Consider the following 21,375-nt stretch of genomic DNA (forward strand, 5'->3'; position numbering starts at 1 on the left):
CTTTCTAGGTGGTTTTGCTACAGCTATGTTGCAACAGATACTTCCAGCAAACGTATGGGGATATTTGCTCTACTAAATGATTGTTTCACATTAAGGTTCAATTAAAAAAAAACTTTTTTGCGCGCGAACAAACAAGGACGGAGAAAAGGAGCAACACAAGGACAAGCGCTTAGTCCTTGTTAGCGCAAAAAGTTTTTAAAAATGAATCTGTTCCAACTAGACCGACTGGCAGTATGCTTCACATTCAGGTCGGTTGAGACAGTAAATTTGTAAGTCTCACTAGAGCATTCTTTTCACATACCTCACTGGCTGTTTTCTGATAAGCATGCTGCACCATGCCCTGTACCAAATCGCTGTGGAGACTTGTTCTGTGAGGACAAGCAACGTCTGGCTCTATCTTACCTTGAGAAACATGCAAAGTGGCGCCAATGGACGACACAAATTTCAGGCAGACAGTCGCTTTTTCCAAAACAATATTTATCATACCTTATCTTTAATTACAACTATGAAAAAGTGATTGCTGAGCATGAAAAGAAAAGAGAACACGGTGACTTCTTTGGTCACCCACATCGAGCGCACTTCGGCGTCACTGCCGTGAAGGCAGTGAGGCCACCACTAACTGCAGCTTTCATTGAGGATTGAGAGCACTCCTTGGTGTAGCCTGCTCTTTAATGGCTCCAGATCGTTCTCAACTAGCGCTGGCTTCGCAACAGAGTGGGCCGCGCGCGATTACTGCGCGGCCATCAGTGAGCCAGTAAAGGTGATGTAGCGAGAACAGGTGCCTGCAGATACCGATCTGCCCTTGGCCGGTGCCACTCCTTCCTTAGCACAGAACAGACCTTCGAGGAACTCGTCGCGCACGGCTCGATGCTCGCGCACGATCGCCACTTAAATTAAAACACACGAGAACCGACTTAGCAAGTCCGAGAGTCTCCTGGTCGGCTCGCGATAGTCCGCGGGGGCAGTGTTCCGCGCGTTCTGCGGAGGCCCAGTTAAAAAGGGATTGTCTTTGGGGTCGAGACGAGCCACAGACGTGACGACGAACACAGGCGGTCGCGCATCGCAGCAGTTCGGTGCACGCGGCGTCACCGCCGTGGAAGAGAGATATATTATATTCTGAACCAAGTCCTGACTAGCGTTTACCGGCGGCTGTGCCAGCGGAACCCGATCACGGCGCCGGTGCGCCGGGCTGGTCTTCGCTGGACACAACGCTGGGCGAGGTGGGGGGCCAGGTGGGCGAGTGTCGGCCGTCGGGCGAGTTGCACGCGCTCGGCTGCGATGAGTCGGGCGACGCCGGCGTCGAGGGCCGCTGCTGGTGCTGCTGCTGCGTGACCTTGCCCATGAAGCTGCGGATCTCGTCGAAGTAGGGCTCGTCGCGACGCGGCGACCGGTCCCCTCCGCCGGGCTGGGGCGCTCCGTCGGCCTCGTGCTTCTTCAGGTGCCTGTCCAGGTTGGTCTGCTGGCCGAAGCAGCGCTCGCAGAGCGGGCACTTGAACGGCTTCTCCTTGTTGTGGATGTTGCGCACGTGCCGCTGCAGGTTGGACGAGATGCTGAAGGAGCGTTCGCAGTACTTGCACTTGTACGGCTGCTCGCCCGTGTGCGTGCGCAGGTGGCGCGTCAGGTTAGCCGAGCGGGGAAACACCTTGCCGCAGAACTTGCACGAGTAGCGCTCCTTGGGTCGCGCTGCGCCGTCGGCGCCCGCCTTGGCGGCCGGCGGCAGCCGCGGCGGTGGCGGCGCGGCTCGCATCAGCTCCAGCGAGGCGCCCAGCAGCGGGCTGAGGAAGGAGAAGCGCGGCGCGAACGCCGGGAAGGGCAGCTTGTCGGCGTGCCGGTACAGCGAGTCGAAGAACAGCGTGGGCGGGATGGGCCGCGGGTGCGCCATGGGCTGAGGCGGCTCGGTGGGGGCGGCGGGCAGCGCCGCCGCAGCCGCCGCCGCCGCGGGCCGCCTCGTGCGCAGGTCGAGCGGCTCGTCGGCGGCGCCCGGCTCGTGCAGCTGGCGCGCCTTGTGCGACAGGTCGCAGGGCGCCTCGGCGGCGGCCGGGAACGAGCCGGCGGGCTGCTGGGCGCACAGTGCGCCGGGCTCCGGGCAGACGGCGCCCTGCTTGGGCGACGCGCGCTGGTCCATGGGCTCCGAGTCCGAGCTGAAGGGCTCGACGTCGCTCTCGAGGCTGCTGCTGCTGGGCTCTTCCTCCTCCTCCTCGGATCCCGAGGAGCGCCTGCTGGGCGACGGCGGCTGCGGGGCGCGGTGGTGCAGCAGCGGGAAGAGCAGCTGCAGCGGCGCGGCGCTCATGGGCTCGGGCGGCGCGCGGCCGCCGGCGGGCGACGAGGCGCAGAAGCGCTTGTGCTTGGACAGCGAGGTGACCGTGGCGAAGCCCTGGCCGCAGCGGTGGCACTTGATCTGCATGCGGCAGGTGGCATGCATGCGCTTGTGGCGGCACAGGTTGGAGAACTGCGTGTACGCCTTCAGGCACACCTCGCAGCGGAACGGCTTAACGCTGCTGTGGATGTGCGTGTGCTGCTTGAGGCCCGACGAAGTGGCGAACGTCTTGCCGCACTCGGTGCACGCGTGCGACCGGGCGCCCAGGTGCTGGGAGCGGACGTGCCTCTGGAGGTTCGACGGATCGGTGAACACCTTGCGGCAGGCGTCGCACACGTAGCGCCGCGATGCGTCGTGCGCCGCTTGGTGCCGGATCAGGTTGCTCTTCCAGCTGAACACCTTGGGGCACTGGTCGCAGCGGTACTCTCGCGCGGGACACCGCGTCACGTGCTCGCCCAACCTGCACGAGAAGGCAATGGAGGTCAACACCACGGGCCGCGAATGTCGCAGCTCGGTATATAGTATACGATATCGCGACGTGAGGCCCGATCAAAATTTAGAAAGGCTCGGTTTTCAACACTCTCCTCAATGTTGCCTAGAACCAAAGTACAGCGAAATACCATCAGAATTGGAGGATGCTTAAGCTTCGCCTTTAAGAGTGGAACGCGATAGCATTCAACGATCACTGGCGGCTTATTAGGCTTTTTTTCTCGAATATTCGAATTACAATCCGACGCTATTACGTTTCTAGGTTATGGTTAAGTCATTGTTTACTATATTTCTGGCGGATTTTACTTTGAGAAACTCAATTTTTGTTCACTAACTCTTTGCGCCGCACGAAGGGCCCGCCCGGTCGGGGTGGTTCGAGATGATGTGGCTCGGCATGATTATTTCCGCCAGACGTCGATGCTTACGCCGGATATTTTGCGACACGGGGCCCTTAACGCTATAATTGTGCTCTAAAGCTATTTACAGCGAATCCTGATTCTCGACACATTATAAGGAAAGACGAACGGCCAATAGCAAAAGCTTGGAATGAAAAGCTTTGTGAATTCGACCCCAGAATTTTACGAAAACGTCGAAATATCGCCACTCTGTCAGGTTGTTGAAATATGTGGAATTTATTTATTTATTTATTTATTTATTTATTTATTTATTTATTTATTTATTTATTTATTTATTTATTTATTTATTTATTTATTTATTTATTTATTTATTTATTTATTTATTTATTTATTTATCGATGCAGAAGGTTATGCGTGTGCACGCCGCTGGGTGATCAAGGCCTAATGACAAAAATACTCTGTGGCAATGATGGAACAAACTCAGTAGACTGCAACACTGTTATGCCTCTGTACGTCCATTTACGCTGCTGCTGACACCCAAGTCTTGAGACCTTAAACTGGGAGCATATGAAAGCAGCCTACTTATGTAAACATAAGTACAGCCCCGAAAGCAACTTCAACTATAATGGTTCACATTTAGGTTTCTCTTGCAGTACTGATGGCGGCACATATCACAACCAATAAAAAAAGAAAAGATGTCGCAGCTTCGCCCGAAAGGCGAAGCATCGATTGCGATAGCAAACTAGTGGAGAGCTATAAGAAGTAAGGATAGTAATTTTAACGGCCGTATTAACTCGTAACATAGGCATACTAGCTAAATCAACAAGCATGGTGTCACGCGCGCACAAGCAAAGATGAACGCATCTCACTCGCTGACCGCGGAAACTTGCTGTCAAAACGCAGGAGTGAGTCAGCGCGGCAGCAACAGCGAGCGAATTGAGCTTCGTGCCACAAAAACACAGGGAGGGCGGACTCTGCCCCCACCGTAGATGGCTTTCAAGATACCGCCGCGCGGGCGCCGCGCAGCCTCTACAATCGGCTAATGTGATCGAGCTTTCAGCGACCAATTTAGGAATAAAACAGAGTTCCTACACATACCCATCAATGTAACGACTCGTCCTCATAGGAAGAATTTTCCAAATAATATATTTAACATAAGAACCGGTAAACCGTTTTCCGAGAACTAAATACATTGCTAAACTGATGGCAGGCTAACGCATGCAACAGAAGCACATCAGCCTTTGGCGTTTGCAAAATGTTCTGGCAAAACTTGAATATTTACTCGCCGTTTATACTGTCAGTGCTTTGATTGCAGACTTCGGAATATACCCAGCACGGGAATAATGTGCGCTTTTCGCGCGTACTCGGTACCGGCGCTCCACATATGTTATCGCCAGGTCTTGCGTGGCTGATGGCATGAATAGAAACGAGTGAAAGGAATAGTTACATTTTACAGGCCAACATTTCGAAATAATACAATTTAAGTGACACTTTCAAACGCACAGAAACTCAAGAAAGTAACAATGTACGCAGGAGGGAATTAAGTTACACCGTGACGTTCATCAATGTCTCCATTTGCGCGGTTTCTTTGTCTGTTACCTTGTGCTGCCATTGTCTATATATGGGCTCGCGGCGGAAAAAGCGCCATCAAAAATTAGGTGTCTAGTTTGTAACAGTATGTGCGTGTGTGAGTTAATATTATATCCTTATCACGGCGACAAGGATTATAGACGGCAACACATTAGTGCGCGAACATCTCCTTCATATCAAGTCAACAAAAAAGACGTCAATATGCCTTCTTCGAAATAAAGATCAAGTTGTACTAAGAAATATATAGTCGCATACCAAAATGTACAAGCTCCATGCTAACATGGCTCACATATGCCGCCCTCAAAAGCGATGATAATTAGAGACAGATCATCGCCATAACAGATATTTTGTTCCCAATGTCCAGGTCATGTGTGTTGATGGTACGCATTAGTAAAGATTTTTTATTGATTTATTCTTGAACTCTCGTAGGAGCAGAATGAAAATTTGCGGCCATCTTTTTATCAGGCTGCCATCTGCTTCAGCCGCTGATTACTCCTGCCCCGTCGGGATGATCTTGAAGCCAAGTATACAGATGCCTTGCCTAGATAAGAACAGTCCAGCTGTGTAGTCCTTGGCACGCTTCTCGATAGTACTTCATTCGCCATGCGGAGATGAAAGCCAAGTTGTACACACGTCCCATCGGAATCCCTTCCTGAGCTCTGCTAGCACAGATGGCTTATTGCGCCCGTGATTCAACGGGAATCAGGGGAGGAACCGAATTCACGAAGCTTTTCGTTCCAGAGCGCCGTTTGTCATTGGTTGGTCGCCTCCCCTATAGGGATATGTCCGTATCTATATATATTGGGTGACGTCTGCTGTTGCGAACAGTTCTTACGGTTTTTCTTTCTTTTTTTTTTTTGTGAATGCAGACCCACATCACCCTGAAATTCAAGTACTGTCCTCTTCCAATGAGAACGCATCTTAATGCGTTGTCATGTTATGATATGAATGTGTGGCGTCACTAGAAAAGTTGACGCCCCCGCTGAAAGCCTTGCCTTCCTGACTAATGGCAATAAAATGATCGCGCAAGGGATCGCCTATTGGCCCGCGCTGCAACGCTCGGACTCTTCGCTAAACAGCGTGACGTCATGGCTGAAAACGCGCAACGATATTGTTAGCTCGAAGGTGTTGCTTGAGGGTGCAGAGAAACGACCTTCCTCCCCAGTGCGAAAAGTACGAATCGGAGAGTGCGATCGGCCTCGTACGTGAGAGAAGCTCCTATCGGCCACATTCTACGGTACAGCTTCACTTTTCGTCCTTAGTGACAGACGCGATGCTTTACATTAACGACGGAAATCCGTTGACATCACGACGTGTCTGCTGCCCGTGTGGTCAACGCGCTCGGAAAGTACGGGACGCGAAAAAAGCGCTGTCGGAAAATGAGCCCGGACACAATTTTTCTTCCGTATGTTTAGACGGTTTTCTGCTGATGGAAGTGATAGTGCCCGAAGACGATCAAAAGATAAATTAATAAGAAAACGCGACCTCCTAATTATCGACTCACTCGGGGACACAGCCCCCGCATGCGATCCCGTTTAAAATACAGAGCTCTGCTTGTCGGCGGTATGTCGCGCCTTTCTCCCTTGGATCGGGGAGGAGGACGGTCCCATTAATCACGAATCGAGCGCGCTCGGGCGCGCGCATCGCCGCCGCTCTGCCAACGTCGGAGCGGTCTTCTTCTCCGACGTCCCGCTGCGATCGTCGACAAAGACTCACACCTGCTGACTCAAAAGGAAGACAGGTCTGCGGCGGCGCCACGGAAGGCTGCACCCCCCGCGTGCTCTCGGAGTCAGCAGCGAGGCGTCTCGTGTGTGCGTTGTATTTATTACTGTTTCCCCCGCGCGATGCCGAGTCCTTCCGCGCGGTCTCCTTCGGAGATCGGCAGGCGACCTTCGCGCCGGCGCCGGTCAGCAGCAGCAGCGGCGGCGGCCGTTCGGCATCCCAAGGCCGGCCGGGCCCGAGGCAACGCCCCGTGCGATGGCCCGGTTTCGCCGCCGCCGCGCTGACGGAAGCGAAGCCGGGCGTGTCCGAGGCCGGGCTCTCTCCCCGGCGTTTCCTGCTGGACAGCAGCAGCAGGCATCGGCGGCGTGTTGTACTAGCTGCCGCCGCTGCACAACATCGCTGCCGCTTCCCCTTTCTTCTCCGCGGTTCGAAACTTGCCCCCCCCCCCCCCCCCCCCCCCCCCCTCGACGCCTGCGCTCGTGGGCGCGAAGAAATCGCAGTTCGCGCCCAGCTGGACCTGATTCCGCTGCATGGGCGCTGCCCGCCGTTCGTTCGATTGGGGGCCGGGAGAGACCTTGCCGGGGCCGCGCACGGCAGCCTCAGCGGACAATCGGTCTCCTCTCTCCGACGGGCCGTTCTTTTTTGCTCGTTCGCGCTGCTCTCCCCTCATGCGCCCGAGGCATTCGCGAGAAATGATGGGAATGAGCAGTCATCCGCGAAAGGCAACCAGCTGGTGCGGGCTCGCGTCTGACCACCGGCAACCATGCCGCGGCGACGTGTCACGCAGGAATCCACGCGTTTGTCATCACCACCGTGTCTCTCCCGTCGTCCGCTCGTGTCAAGAGGCGCGCGAACTTTTCCTCATTCGTCAATCCCGTTTCGGAAGTTGCGGCAGAACGTGCCATAAAAAAAATGCATGAAAAAAAAAAAAATAACTGAAAGAAACCTTGCGTGTATAGCGTCACACCTTGACACCTTTATGACCATACTCTCAGTGTGCATTGAGCTCTACTTCCTGACGCATCCGTCGCCTGCAGGTACGATATAGTGTAGAATAACTTACCGCTATACGTTACACACAATGCAAGACAACGGGTATGCAGATGGCGGGAAATTACGGTATTCCTGAAGTGCGAAATTTGGATAGATATTACGTTTTCACAAGGTTTCGAGATCGAGAGAGGGCGTCCAGCTACAGTGGAGTTACAAAAACGACCACAGTTCCAACTCTCGCATTTCTTCGCGCGCTTGCAAACAACAGCTCGCTGACGTCGAGGCTGTAGAACGCCCAGCTAAGGGAATTCCAGCGATCGCTGTCAGCCAAATTGCGGAGTGCTCTAAACGCAGACCGACAACAATTCGCGCATGGCGTGGCACGGCCTTCTAAGCCGCCCAGCGAGTCGGTGAAAGCCAAGTGGGTCGCTTCCTTTCGCAGGCTCGATGAACACAGAAAGCGATACGTGGAAACTGCGCGGCCCGAAGACGACGAGGAGCGGCTGGAACCGCATTTCTCTGCAATACCACCTTGGAAAGCGGTGGTCGAGCGACGTATATAGCACTCGCTGTAAAGCGTAATTAAACTTTCGGGCAGAAGCGAAATTCCTGCTTTGAACAGCTCTGCATAGACGTTCATATCCCCTTGCGAGCAGATTCGATGAGAGGCAGTGTTCCTTCTAGCTTGCAACATGCTAGCTTTATACAAATTCTTTTACATACCCACGATAATGTTGGGGTCTGATGTATTTGTAGCAATAAGTGAACGTCACCTATACGTCAATAGTTTTTTGCAGTCTTATTGTCACTTGCCACTTCGTCACTACACATATGATACATGATACTTCGCCGTTCGAAACATGAAATCATCCTTTCTCACCCGGGCACGGGCGAAATTGAAACAAAGCTGATGCGACTTAACGAGAGGTTGTCTATCAAGTTATACTGCAATTGCATCACTTGCAAAACCTGTCAATTCACCGGCGGCCCCGGCGGCTGAGTGCATGTTACGTCCTGCAGCTCGCACCTTCGAGTACATACTTGGCGCGGAGACCGCATACTGATGGCGTGAAATGGAAAAAAAAAACACTCGTGTAGATTTGTAGGTTTACCGTAAACATGCACCCCATTGCCCCTTGTAAAGACAGTCCACCCACGTTCTCGGGTGCACAATATATATTCCAATGAAAATCCAAGATATATCGATTGGCCAGACACTCCGCATCAAATGTAACGTGCGATTCCCCGGATTTACTAATCACCAATTAGTATTCCAAACGTACACGGAAATAATAAAAGTAGCACACACACTCAAGTGTCGTGGTGGTCCTTCTCTATTTAACAGAACAAGTGCATGCGTTGAACCCTGATTTTACTGCGGGAAGACTCAGACGTGGTGCAACTGCTTGGAGTCGCCGCACGTGGCTCACAGTGTCGAATGTGGTCGTCATAGGCTGAATTAAACACTTTATTGCGATCCTGAACCCGATTCTGTTCCGCGAGCTTGAGAGAGCGCATATGGGAAGCGGCGTTAGCTCACTCGAACCTCAGAAACTACGCACGCCTTCTTTAGCCATTGTATATTATGTCTGGAATGCCTGTTCCGTTCAGTGCCTAAAAATAATGCATGTTAACGAATGATAACGCGCATATTCTAACCGTCGCGCATTCTGTGAACAAACACAGCGACCAAAAATATTATCAAATGAATTCAAATGCATGTTCATCTTTGAGGTGTCTGTTTGCTTTTGCTATTTGATTGTTTTTCTAAATAATTTCTGGTTGGTATAGCGAAGGCTGGAGCAGCCGATGAACATGTTGAGTAAACGCAACAGACTATTTCTAGGACAAAACACGTTAACAGGAAGGACTATATGGTTTCACCTAAATTTCTTGCCGCGGACGAAGAAGTTACTCCTTGCTCGGCATGGTTACTTGTACTATGACACAGAGCAGCACTCACTTCCTGGCATTGCGCGACCTGACTGCGGCCATTGAGAGGAGGCTGCATGCTCTACTCCGACAGAGGGCGCTCGAGTCCCTTCGGTGCAGATTTTGATCCGGGGTCGGCGCAAGAGAGGCAAGGGGTGTGTCTTCCTCGTGGAGAAGCGCTCTCGACCCCGGACGAGCACCGTCCGAGAAGCGGAGGGGGCGGTGCGGGGCACGGACCAATGGTCGGGACTCCCCCCACCCATGGCAGGTCGTTGACCCCGAAGAGGCGACCGCGCCCCGCGGCGAGTCGAAGCGGCGCGCGGGAACTGGAGCGCCGGACAGGGCGTGGCCAAGTGGGCCACGGCGGCCGGCCTTCGCTGCTGGCCGACGGGACGAGCCTTCGCCGCTCTTTCTTGGGTGCGGAAGCCGCGCGGCTGCTACTGTGTGTGCCAGCACGCTGGGGCGGCGGCCGGGAGACCATCTTCCGCCCCGGCGCATCTAACGAGCCGCTCGGCGCGCGCGCGCCTAATTCCTCCGAGAGGGTTTGCGTGCGAGGAGGCATGCGAACAGCGCGCAACTGCTCGGCCCGTTTTAACTCCGCGTATTTCCATATTGGGAGAAACTGCTCGTATTTAGTTCGAAATGAGGATAAAAAGAAAGTTCCCGCTGCGTAATGACGGGTGGCTCTCGTTCGAATTTCCAAGCACATGTATGGCGCGATGGTACACCGGCATGTTGGTGCACCGTTTGTAGCTGCTCCCGGAACGTTCGTGACGAACGCTCCGTATATGCTGCTCCGGTGATAAACCCCAGATTCTTGCGGTCTGCGTACCCGCATCGTCGCAGATAGGCAGGATATGTTGCCACAGGCTCACTGCCTGCGAATAATATATGAACGGTACCATCGATCGTTTAATGAAGGCTAGGACAAGGAGAACTTAAATAGTTATCAAATGTATTTCTATTTGTCTAATAGAATGCAGAGAATATACCGATTGCTTGATTGGTAAAGCGTTATTAATTTTACTAGTAGAGAAATAAATGCTAGTAAACTTTTGTTTTTGTAGATAAAGATCCCATAGATGCAGAATAAGGGACAGTCTCCCTAATTTCCTGCCTTTTCCATTTCCGATGAAGAAGCGCTTCTCCCGGTTATCTGTCCTGCTTTGCTGACGCAACACACAGATTTTGCTGCCTTGCATTTGGGTGTTTAAGAACACCAGGTGATCGAATTTAATCCGGAGGTCAAGAATACAAAACTGGGTGAGTTGGATTACGCTCATGAAGCAGCAGCGCGAAGAACAGGCACAGCGCTTTTTTCGTCTCTTCTGTTCATGTCGTAAGTTATTTGCGCTGGTACGTATATACACCCGGTCACAAAACATTGCGGACCATGAAATTTGAGAAAAAGCTGAATATCTCCGCAGCCTCACAACGCAGCCTGGTACTTGCATTTCGGGCCTCGACTAGAATATGCTAACATTGTCGTATACAGTTTTACTGGCTAACTGCTACAGGCTGCCCCGGAATTGAACGTTTTCTGAGATTCCGTGGTGCGTAAACTTTCGTGGCAGGGTGTACATTATGAACGCGGTCCGGAACCCCCACCACCCACGACGGCGTCTCTCATAGTCCAAGTGTTGCTTCGTGACTTTAAACCTACAATTTAAATTGGCAACAACAACAACGCCAACCAGGAACACCTTTCCGGTCGTCTGCTTCGAAGGCATCCTCCGAACGGCACAGCATTGGCCCTCGCGCTGAGATCGCGGCTGGCGTGAGAGCGCGCGCTCACGCGATCTGGACGCCGTACCTGGTGCGGCAGCCTCGGGGAAGCGTCCGCCGACTTCCTCGAGGAAGCGAGCGGTATACGTACGGAAGACGCGTTCGCGACGACGCTCGCGATGACTGCGGCGGCGCGCTCCTGGCTTCCAAAGAGCCCGCGACAAGAAAGGCTGGCTCCCGTACGCTCTGATTGCTGCGCGCGCACGAGTTCCCGGCAGCCCTTTCGCGTGAGCATCTTCCCGGTCGGTTGTTGCAGAATGCAAAGGGGAGGAAGGAATGTGAGAAGCGAAAATGCGCAGTGGCGCGTCACCGAGGGTTGCTGCCTGAAAGGGGTACTTCGCTGCACCGACCCGACGGGTGACAAGAATGAAAAGACGTCGCTGCCTGCTTGGCTGGTCAACCTCGGTGTATAAACTTATGCGTGAATACATTGTGTTAAAGTGTGCGCGTGCGTCTTTATTTGCTCATTTCGTCACGTCAATTTTTGAGCTTCAGACGTAAACGAGGCAAGGATGACTTGGCTTTTTCGTCGTTTTTGTGAAGGAGACATTGACTATGCAAGTATATACGGCCGTTTATTTGATAGTGGTTGCACGCGAATAAGAACGGGGCACAGAGCTGGAAATGACTGAAAAATAAATCGGCAAAGAAATCAATTCGCGTTCAGTATTGCGCTGGGGGCTTAATAATTTGTCTTATATTGTTTGCTGACACATGCATAGAGAAATTTAGTAACCAATATATGTATATTTTTAAACGTCTGTACAACAAACAGTTTAAATGAGACTGAAATATAGGATATCTGCTAAGCAAGTAAAACACTCACTTACATAGGTAATTAAAACGCCTTTGTCAAATTCTTGGAGCGGAATTAAGAAAACATTTCGTGCAGTTCGTAAAGACGCCCGAACGATATTAGCCAGAAACCGGCTTTCCGATCAAAAATTGTTCTTACGAAAGAAAAGGTTCGCAAGTTCTGCCCCTGTTCGCATAAACTTCTCTGCGTTCTCCGCTAAGTTGAGCATGCGGTAATTTTGCTGTAGTGATGTCTGCCTAATTTTGGTCTATCCCTATTATGTTCAGTTGTGTGCGCGTGAGAACAGAAGCCGATAACATTAACATCTACCAAACTAAAGTGCACATTCCAAGCACGTAATGACAATATTAATGACAATATTAAATAAGCTAAGTTATCCGTGAGTGCAATTTGAAGCTTTGAACACCTTAATAGACTTCAAACAGCGAGTATATGTGGGGTATAGTTCACGATGAAGAAATAATTTTCGTCCATTCTTCCGCCACCACAGCGGCCTCTCAAAGCGACAGAGCAGTGCCTCTCGTGCGAGACTAGCTGTGCTTCAACTCCTGTCCAAAGTGCAGCCGAGAAGGGACCTGCATGCATTTGCAATAACTGCACGCATAGCCAGGCTTCGTACGCTCCTTTCGTATAGGCTGTCAACAGTTCCCTTCACGCGGACATACTAACTGTCCTGGTGGCTGGGTATAGTCACTCACGTCACAATATCTCATCAAGACGACCCGAACCCACAGGGTTGTACAGCAAATATCTTCTCCTTTCACGCTACGTTCGCTCGTCAAGAGTCGACAGGCCGGTTGCAACACTGGTGAAACCGAAGGCAGGATAACGACACGTGAGGCCCCGCGAGCGTTGGCTGTACGCAGTTTGTGTGTTTACTGACGTCCTACGGGCTGTTGCTTACGTCTTCGGCTAAACAATGCGGGCTTCACTTGGCCGTTCTCTCGTCGTTCTGCGGGCCAACGCATCGCTGTAGCCACGGCCTCCACCCATTCGCCGGGGGCCGCGCGCGTTCACCGCTTCCCCCTTTGCCTCGCCTTCGACAGGCTCCGCCGACCGGCCCGGTTATGTAGCTTGATTTGTAAATAGCGGGGAGAAAGCGGGGAACGAGAAAAACAAAGAAGGAAACGAGATCACGAGGTACTGATAAGTTAATTGCTTATGTGTGCACCAAAGTAATTTTGCAGCTTGAAGAGCGCAGTACTCTTTTAAGTCAAGGAAACGAGCAACGGCTGCAAATTGTCTGTTCTCAGAGAAACGGAAAAGCCTTGGCGCTGCTCGACCGGCGACCCTTCGCTACGTGCCCGTGCGGCTCCGTACATCGGCGAGTCCTCACACGGCAAGCTCCCCGTAATCAGGAAAAACAAATTTCTTTCACCGTGCGAGCGCAAGACAAACAATAGCATAGAAATTGTTGCAGAATTGAGTGGTTCGAGTTTCGAGACGGGCTTTGCATGGCATTTTTTGCATAAAAGCACGATTGGTGCATGCATAACATGTATGCGATTTAGCGCATGTTAGTTTATTGGACGTTCAGCGCATGCTAAGTCTGTTGCCAAATTATCGAATGTTTTCCAGGATTTGTTCTAAAATCATAATAGGGAGCCAATTTCGCGTTTTCAAGAACGAGTTAAAGGGCGCCGTATTTCGTACAGAGGCACACGCCAAACGAATGCAGCTATGAGCATCTGGCACATAGCGGACATAAGAATGACAGACATTCGCGTTGGTATTGTACATTTTTTACTGAAAGGTTTGGTTGAAGTGAACAGAAGGACTGCTTCCGAGCTGGGCGAGGACGATGGAGAATTGCTCGAGTTGAGAATACATAGAGGAAACGACGCTTCGCTACTTTGTGCACTACCCCGATCCAGATATAATTATCTACAGAACAAATGATGCTTTGTCATCTTTCGTGATCATAAAGCATAGAAACTAAGCATAGCGGTGATGATTTTGCATTTCTTCTAAAGTTGCAACATTTACATGTTGCATTAATGCCGCAATACCGGGAGGTCTCCGGCTCCCTGACCGGATATCCGAAGATAAAGCTTTCAGTTTCTAGAGGGCGCATCCCAAATCATGAGAGAAATCTCCATGGAACAGTTGTTTCGCAGTTCTTGTACTTCGATGAAGCACCTTTTATAATGGCGACTGGGCTACTGGCATGTCACAACGAGTTCCATCGTACAAAGGAGGAGGAAGACTACCACCATTTCCCCAGAGTCGTTTTAGATACAGGAGGATTAACAGAGCACACTATGCTCCGTCTAACCACACTAAGCAAGACTATAATGAGCCGACGATTGAACAGACAACTGTTCTGACTGACATGCACAAATTCTTCAATCTCCCCTTTGACTGCACGGGCTTTTCCCGAACGTGGCCGCTTTGTCGGCGCATCCGGTCAGCCGACACGTCGTGGCTTTTTCGCACTCGGCAAGATATACTTCGCTGCCGTTGATGTTCGGGCAAGTGCACCTCACAGGGCGATCGCTGATCGTATACCTGAACACATCTCTTTCAGAAATGCTCAGTAATTATGCGCTTTACTTTGCGTCTACATATGAGGGCGGCGCAGAATCGCGTTAAGGCCACGATGATAAGAATACGCGACGCGCGAAATAAAACGGATCGTGCAACCGGCGGTGCGTTCTTTTTTTTTTTCGTTTTTTTTAATGCTTTCATGCACCCTAATCTCCCTCGCGAGAGCGCCACAGTTGTGTGGAACAGTGGGGCTCCCACCCTGATTCGGTGCTGCCAACCGGGGTTAAGGACGTCGCTCGCGCAGGACGCGTTCCGGCGAGAGAGCGCGCGTCGTCGTTTTCGAAGCGGCCGCCGCCGAGCGTCAGATAAGGCTTGGCCGCACTGTATTCTCCCGCGAGCAAGCGGCGCAAGGAGACGACGATTGGGACGACGCCCTGGCCGGCGGCGGCGGCGGTGGCGTGGGCCGCCGTCGTCGTCGGGGCGCCGGAGGCGTCGGCCAGACCTCGAAGCGGCCTCGCGCGAAGCTGTTCGGGAACAAGGACGCGCCCACCGCGAGATGACCAGCGGCGATCCCGCGAGCCGCAGCAGCGGCGGCGGCCGTCCTCCCGTGCGACTCCGCCACCGCCGCGTCCCACGGCCCGGACGTCTCGCGGCGCCGCGGGGGCAGCGACGTCGACGACGCAAGGCTCCGCGGCGCTGCTGAGACGCGATGACGGCCGCTGTCTTCCTAAAAGCGCGCACGCCATTGGACGCAGCGTGAATCGGTTTTGGGATAGGGAGCCTACTACATGCAAGCGATGTTTGTAGGCTCCCTGTAGGTTCTGGGGTACTCTATGGGACTGAAGGTTCAATGATGGGATCAGCTAGCGACGCGTCGGCCGCCCACTCATCAAGCGCGGGAATTCCCCCGCTCCAGGCACTGCGGCGACATTTGAGGGGGGAACGACGTTAGTCCGTGAGGCAAGTGATGAAATCGTAGACTCGAGTCGCTAAATTGGCAGCAAAAAGAAATAGGAAGCGACTGGCAAAGCAAAAAAGCAGCATACGATAGCTGTACAGCACAGCGTTGGTACGTGTGAGAGGAGGACTGAGAAAAAGCTAGTGAAGAGAAAGAGCTGCAGTCGAAGTAGATGCAGTTATGGGGGTGACTAGGATAGCTCCGGGTTTGCTGCCCTACGCTGGAGGAGGTCGTAGGGAGGTATAGAAAAAGAAAAAAAAAATGAAAAGAAGGTGCTGGCAAAATGTCAGCTCAGTCATTGGCAATTCAGCCCCTTGTTCAGTAGTTACTAAGCTGTAAATGTTACACTATATATTTTGCATAATTTTGACACCCGGCGCATGTATATTACTTGCGAGGCAGCTATATTTGTCACAGGACCCCCTGTACGTGAGAGCAAAAGGTGCGCCCTTTGCTGATGATAGAGATGATTAAAGGGGAACGCAACAGTTCTGGGTGCATAAATAGTAACAGATTAGCCCAGCAAGGATACGTATACTTTTTGTATTATTATATTGAAAAGATATTAATTTCACTCATATTTTTTCAGCAGTTTCGAATGAGAACATTTTGTCATTTCACATGCGCAAGAATAGGGAGATCTTGAAGTAATGCCTCCTGTTACAGCATCTTTTTTAAAATTTTTATACCGTGAACAAGTGTCTAGGGACAAAAGCACAACTGATGTGTGCTTCGCACTGCTATGAGTTTGTCTGCTACCTCTATAGTTAGAGCAGATGTCTGTTAGAAGGGTAATAGACATAGAGCCGAAGATCACGGTTATTAGTAAACCAGCATAGGTTGTGCATTGTCGCATTCAGGATTTATAGCTCGTTTGAATGTGGACAAGGCGCATACAAAATAACGGCAGAACAGGTTGCTGCGTAAACATGTTCTCTAAACATGCGCAGCTTCTGTCAAAATTTTCTCACCTTTATCATTCTGATAAGCAGCCAATTTCGCCAGTGCTGTAGTATTTACGACAACTGCACATTTGAGTTTTCAGTTCCTGCATCTTTGCAATACGGAATTTATATCGAAATCATAATTACGCAGCACTTCCACTTCTCAGGTTGCAGCATATAGCGGATTTAGATTATTTCTAATCTTCCTCTTCGGGTAAGGGGGGTTTCTTTCTTTTCTTTTTTCTCTCTCTCTCGTTCTTACTCTGTCGTTGTAATCTTTGGGTCCCGTTCCTGTGATGTGTTCTTAGATATAATCCGGCTCCTTGGCAAGACATCTCTTGCGAACAAACGGTCTGTGCTCCTCCGTGCCTCTTGCCAGCAGCATGAAGGGCGCGCCTCTGCATCGTTGAATGCACTGCAAGGCTCGGAATTAGAATTCGCGCTGCAATGCCCAACACGTCGAAGCGCGCCAGACGCTTCGCCTCACTTCGCTTGGCACAGGCGCCAAGAGGTGTCCGCTTGGGCGTGGAAGATGAATTCGATGTGTTGGAACGGGCCGCGGACCGCTGATCGCGATCGCCCTCAGCACCGTCGGTTCACTTATAGGTGGTCGTTTAGCGTTATAAACACTGGCCGAAGGCTCTACCTCTGAGTTTCCTATTAAGATTACTGCAGGCGCGTGTGTTGTGTCCGCGAGAGCCGCCACTATCGGGTTTACCTTTGCGGTAATGACGTACGTTTTCTTGGCTTGCGTCTTCTATATCTTCGAACTTCCTAACCTTCTTGAATCTCTAAAGCCGAGGTCGCTGGTTCGGAGATGGGGCGAAGTACAGAAATGCTCCTGTAGCGAGATTTAAAGGTGTGGGGACATTGAAGATACCAGAAGAGATTAACCTCGAGCCCTCGACTACATCTTATTTCATACAGCTCCGGCGTTGATGAGAGACAACAAACCAGATTAATCAACATTATCGCTCGCACACTGCGTCATACCCAGTCGGCTTTTTATTTCAGCTATAATACACGTTATGCCCGTACAGTTTTTCTTTCAACTTCTGCATTCCATAGATACTCTTGTAGAAAAGCCGGCGGTCTGTCTGACCACACCATTTGTCGGTTAGACTAGAGTTAGCTGACCTTTTGGTGTGAAAGCTTGCATAGGTGCACGGGTGGCTGCTGTTAACAGCAAACTAGAAACGACACGCAGACGAAAACGTAGCGATTGTTTCACAGTATCCACCCTTGTTCAAAACCGGCATGATTCTGCCACCGCATAATAGCAAGACGCAGTAGTAAAACTTCTTTTCACACTTCCTGCAAATGGAGATTGCGAATGCACTTATTTCATCCGGAAAAAATGAGAAAGAAAGAAAAAAAAGAAAGGCTAAGTCAGAACATAAGATGCGACAGCATACGTAGAATGGGATGATTTTGACAGCTGCGCGCGTGAATAACCAATTTTGCACACTCGCATTTATCGAAGTGGCGTTTCTATACCTCATATCTTTTTCTAACTTGCGATTTCGTCCACACTGCGACGCGCTTGCGTACGGTCAAAACACCTCTGTTAGACGCAAACGCTCCGGAACTGGTGGTTACCTTTGGCGAGTGCATTTGCTAATTATTCGCTGGGGAGACAAATATCGTTTTGGTAATGTTAGCAGCCGACACGTGTGAAGTAGTTTAAAACACCATACTTCCGGCTCCTCCTTTTCACATATGGGGATGTACAAAGTACACGAATTTTTGTTTTTAGCGTTCCTATTTCTAGCCCGTCTTTCTGCCGACAATGACGTGCTGCCAGCCACTTTCCCGTTCTCATGCCAACCAGTCATTCTGTCGAGCCTTGCCGCCTATTTCCAGCATCAATTCTTGTTTCCATGCCAACTGATCCTCCTTCGCGTCCTTGTCTTCCATCTCCCTCGCACGTGTTGTCTCCGTCGGTCCCAGCGACATCGCAACAATCGACCAACAAGAAACGTCTGTTTTGCAAAGCCCCACTTCCGCAAAAGTGCTTCAAATGCTGCTAGGCGGTCGCACTTTCTCAAAAGGAGAAGCAGTGCACGATACTTATGCTCTCTGCACGGCTGCAGCCTTAGACCGACGAGTCCATATGGCGTAAAATTTGTATTGTGCACTGTAGTGGCAAACGTTCTCTGTTGTAAACGCACTCAATTCGTAATACTGTATATTGCAAGCTCACATGGTATGCCCGTACATTCTGAACATGCTGCGACCGTAGTGTCCCACCAAGCTGCAAGATATGACGTTAGAAGAATAGTACCTGCCCGCTACCCAACTAGCAGTTTGACAGCAACGGTGCGTTAATGTGTGAACCAAAATGAAAGCCAGCACCACTCAGTGATGTCAGTGCACTAACGCGCGGCACTGTGGGACTTCGGAGCCGTAGCGTGATCACGTGCATGTTTCATTTTCTTCGACGGTTGCCGACAAGTGTTGGTTCTTTCTAGAGAATGATCTTAATATAATTTTCTTTACTTTTGAGAATAATGATAAGAGTGCTTCTTATGCTCCCTACAATGTTAAGAATTGCCTTCTGAGCGATGGAATAACCATAATCTGGCAGGGTTGTCACATCGACAACAACTGCGTGAAAAGCAGTTCTCTGCGGAACCATATCGCTTATTATCAAAAGCCCTAACATTCAAAATGTTCTAGGAGCTCGAAATAAGGTGTTGAAATGATAATGTGTTGTAGTGAGTCAGTTGGTTATGTGACATGATACAGTGTTCCATCATGCTGCGACAAACTTGCGGGATGTCGATGAAAGACTGGGTCAATGGCGACTGAATTCGAGACTCGTTTAAGGCTGTCCCTAAAGCACTAAGGTGTCAAAGGCCGATTCTGAGATGGTTCTACCATTTCAGAAAAAAAAAAAAAGGTTGAGGCTCTATCATAATTGGCACGAAGGTCTCTTGAGGCAAAGGAAACGCGGACGGCGTTCTGATGAGCTATAAGTGTTTTTTTATAATTTTTTTTCATTCGTTCACCAATAAGGTGAAATTATATTTAACTAGTACTCCAATTTCCTACAAAGGCTGATTGATTATGAATAGTTCAAAGCTCATGCGTGTTTACAGAATCTTTGAAGACCATACTACACTTGCAGCGCGAGTTGCGCTTGGAGCTGCGGCACATTCTCGCCCCGTGGAGAAGCATCACCTGCTCGAAGCGCACTATACGAAAGCATGGCTGGTGTTTCTTAGGTACACAGACCTTAATAAATAGCTTTATTGTGTACCTTTGTGAGTGTATGCTCTGTTTATGTGTTTATGTGATCACTGTTTTCCATAATTATCACCCAACAGTTGGAGTAACATGCCAGGTAAGCCTGCCTGATATCTCTCGCACACAATAATCTTTTTCTTCTCGCATTGTAGTAAATCTCAAATCATAGCAAGAAAGCTGCCGCATAAATACTTGAATAAGAAAAAAATTCTACGCATTGATCGATGTTCAGAAGGCTGTATAACTTTAGGAAGAAAATTTCGAGTGTCACTCTAATCAGCAACCGCTAATTGTCGCCGCAAGATATAATGGGTGACATCACTAAGGAAAAGTTGAAGCCGTCACCCTTGAGCGAGCATAATGGCGGCTCTGTATATAAGGATGTTACTGAGTGAGTGAGTGAGTGAGTGAGTGAGTGAGTGAGTGAGTGAGTGAGTGAGTGAGTGAGTGAGTGAGTGAGTGAGTGAGTGAGTGAGTGAGTGAGTGAGTGAGTGAGTGAGTGAGTGAGTGAGTGAGTGAGTGAGTGAGTGAGTGAGTGAGTGAGTGAGTGAGTGAGTGAGTGAGTGAGTGAGTGAGTGAGTGAGTGAGTGAGTGAGTGAGTGAGTGAGTGAGTGAGTGAGTGAGTGAGTGAGTGAGTGAGTGAGTGAGTGAGTGAGTGAGTGAGTGAGTGAGTGTTCAGAGGGGGTTATCCCTGCCTTATCTCGTCTGATACAAGCGTTTTGGCTGCCTCATGCTATACTAACTACATCCACTTGCTATATAGCCACAAGTTGTACACTCCTTGAAATGTAGGGGGGTTGTGCAGAGGTCGTGCTAACGCCTTCCACAAGTTTCATCCGCTTCGGAGAAGGGCGTGTACAGAAGCGCCATGGCGCCAAGGCCGTCGCGGGCACAAAAGGAAGAGCGAAGATGAAACAAACGCGCGAATAGCAGCTCCGCCCCTTTTCGAACGTCTTCAGCCGCGACGTTAAGCAACACGCTTCGACGCGTCGGCGAGTGCAGCGCCGTCGCTATTTCGAAATCATGCGCATATATTTTCTTCCTTAACACACTGCCAAAGTATGGCATTTGCTCAGACACACTACGTGACCAATTTACCAACTCAAACGATGCACCGTCTAAGGAAGTAACGAGGTGTCAATCATTCGTCGTATGCGGATCCACAATAACTTGTAGGGTTTATGCCCAAAGCTAGAGCTTCACCTACGAGACAGCTACGAGGACTTTGGTTGATTTACCACTACTTAATATAGTCCGGCGTAACGCGGGCGCGCACCACGCGCGGTGCATGTTACGCTCCGGCGAGCTACTGAGCGACGCCTCTCTGACACCCGTCGCAGGATGGAGTACGCATCTTGCGGCCACCTCCGTAACAAAGCGTAACCCTCTTTTTTTATTTTATTTTATTGCGTCGTCTTGCGAAGAAAAAAAAAAAAAACCTTCATCTCAGCGATGGCACGCCAGCAGTGCTTCAAAGTGGAGGCACGAGAAGCGACCGGGTCAGCGCGGTATCAATAGCCGGCAGAACAGGGACGATCATTCGGCGTGCACGGACGGTGGCTCGCCTGTGCTCACGCGATCGGATGCTGGCTCATTTCTTCGTTCCTGATGCTGAGGCGCCCTAACCGCGAAAGGGTTCTGCGGCGTCCGGGAAAAGACGGTCACCGGTCGCGACGCTTTTGTTGCGATGACGGAAGCCCTCCGTTTCCAAAGGACGCCGGCATATTTGCCTGGCG

At 50.7% G+C, this 21,375-nt stretch overlaps 1 protein-coding gene across 1 annotated transcript in view; it reads right to left on the minus strand.

The window, feature by feature from the left end:
- Positions 1 to 460: 460 nt before the first annotated feature.
- LOC119445235 (histone-lysine N-methyltransferase PRDM16) overlaps positions 461 to 21,375 on the minus strand; it is an 88,320-nt gene continuing 67,405 nt past the window's right edge. Inside the window, exon 3 of the mRNA XM_037709558.2 lies at positions 461 to 2,777. Within this exon, the coding sequence (XP_037565486.2) occupies positions 1,169 to 2,777 (1,609 nt within the window). The 3' untranslated portion in view covers positions 461 to 1,168. The remainder of the gene's footprint in view (positions 2,778 to 21,375) is intronic.

The sequence above is a fragment of the Dermacentor silvarum genome, chromosome 3 (assembly GCF_013339745.2).
Source record: "Dermacentor silvarum isolate Dsil-2018 chromosome 3, BIME_Dsil_1.4, whole genome shotgun sequence".
NCBI classification, from domain to species: domain Eukaryota; kingdom Metazoa; phylum Arthropoda; class Arachnida; order Ixodida; family Ixodidae; genus Dermacentor; species Dermacentor silvarum.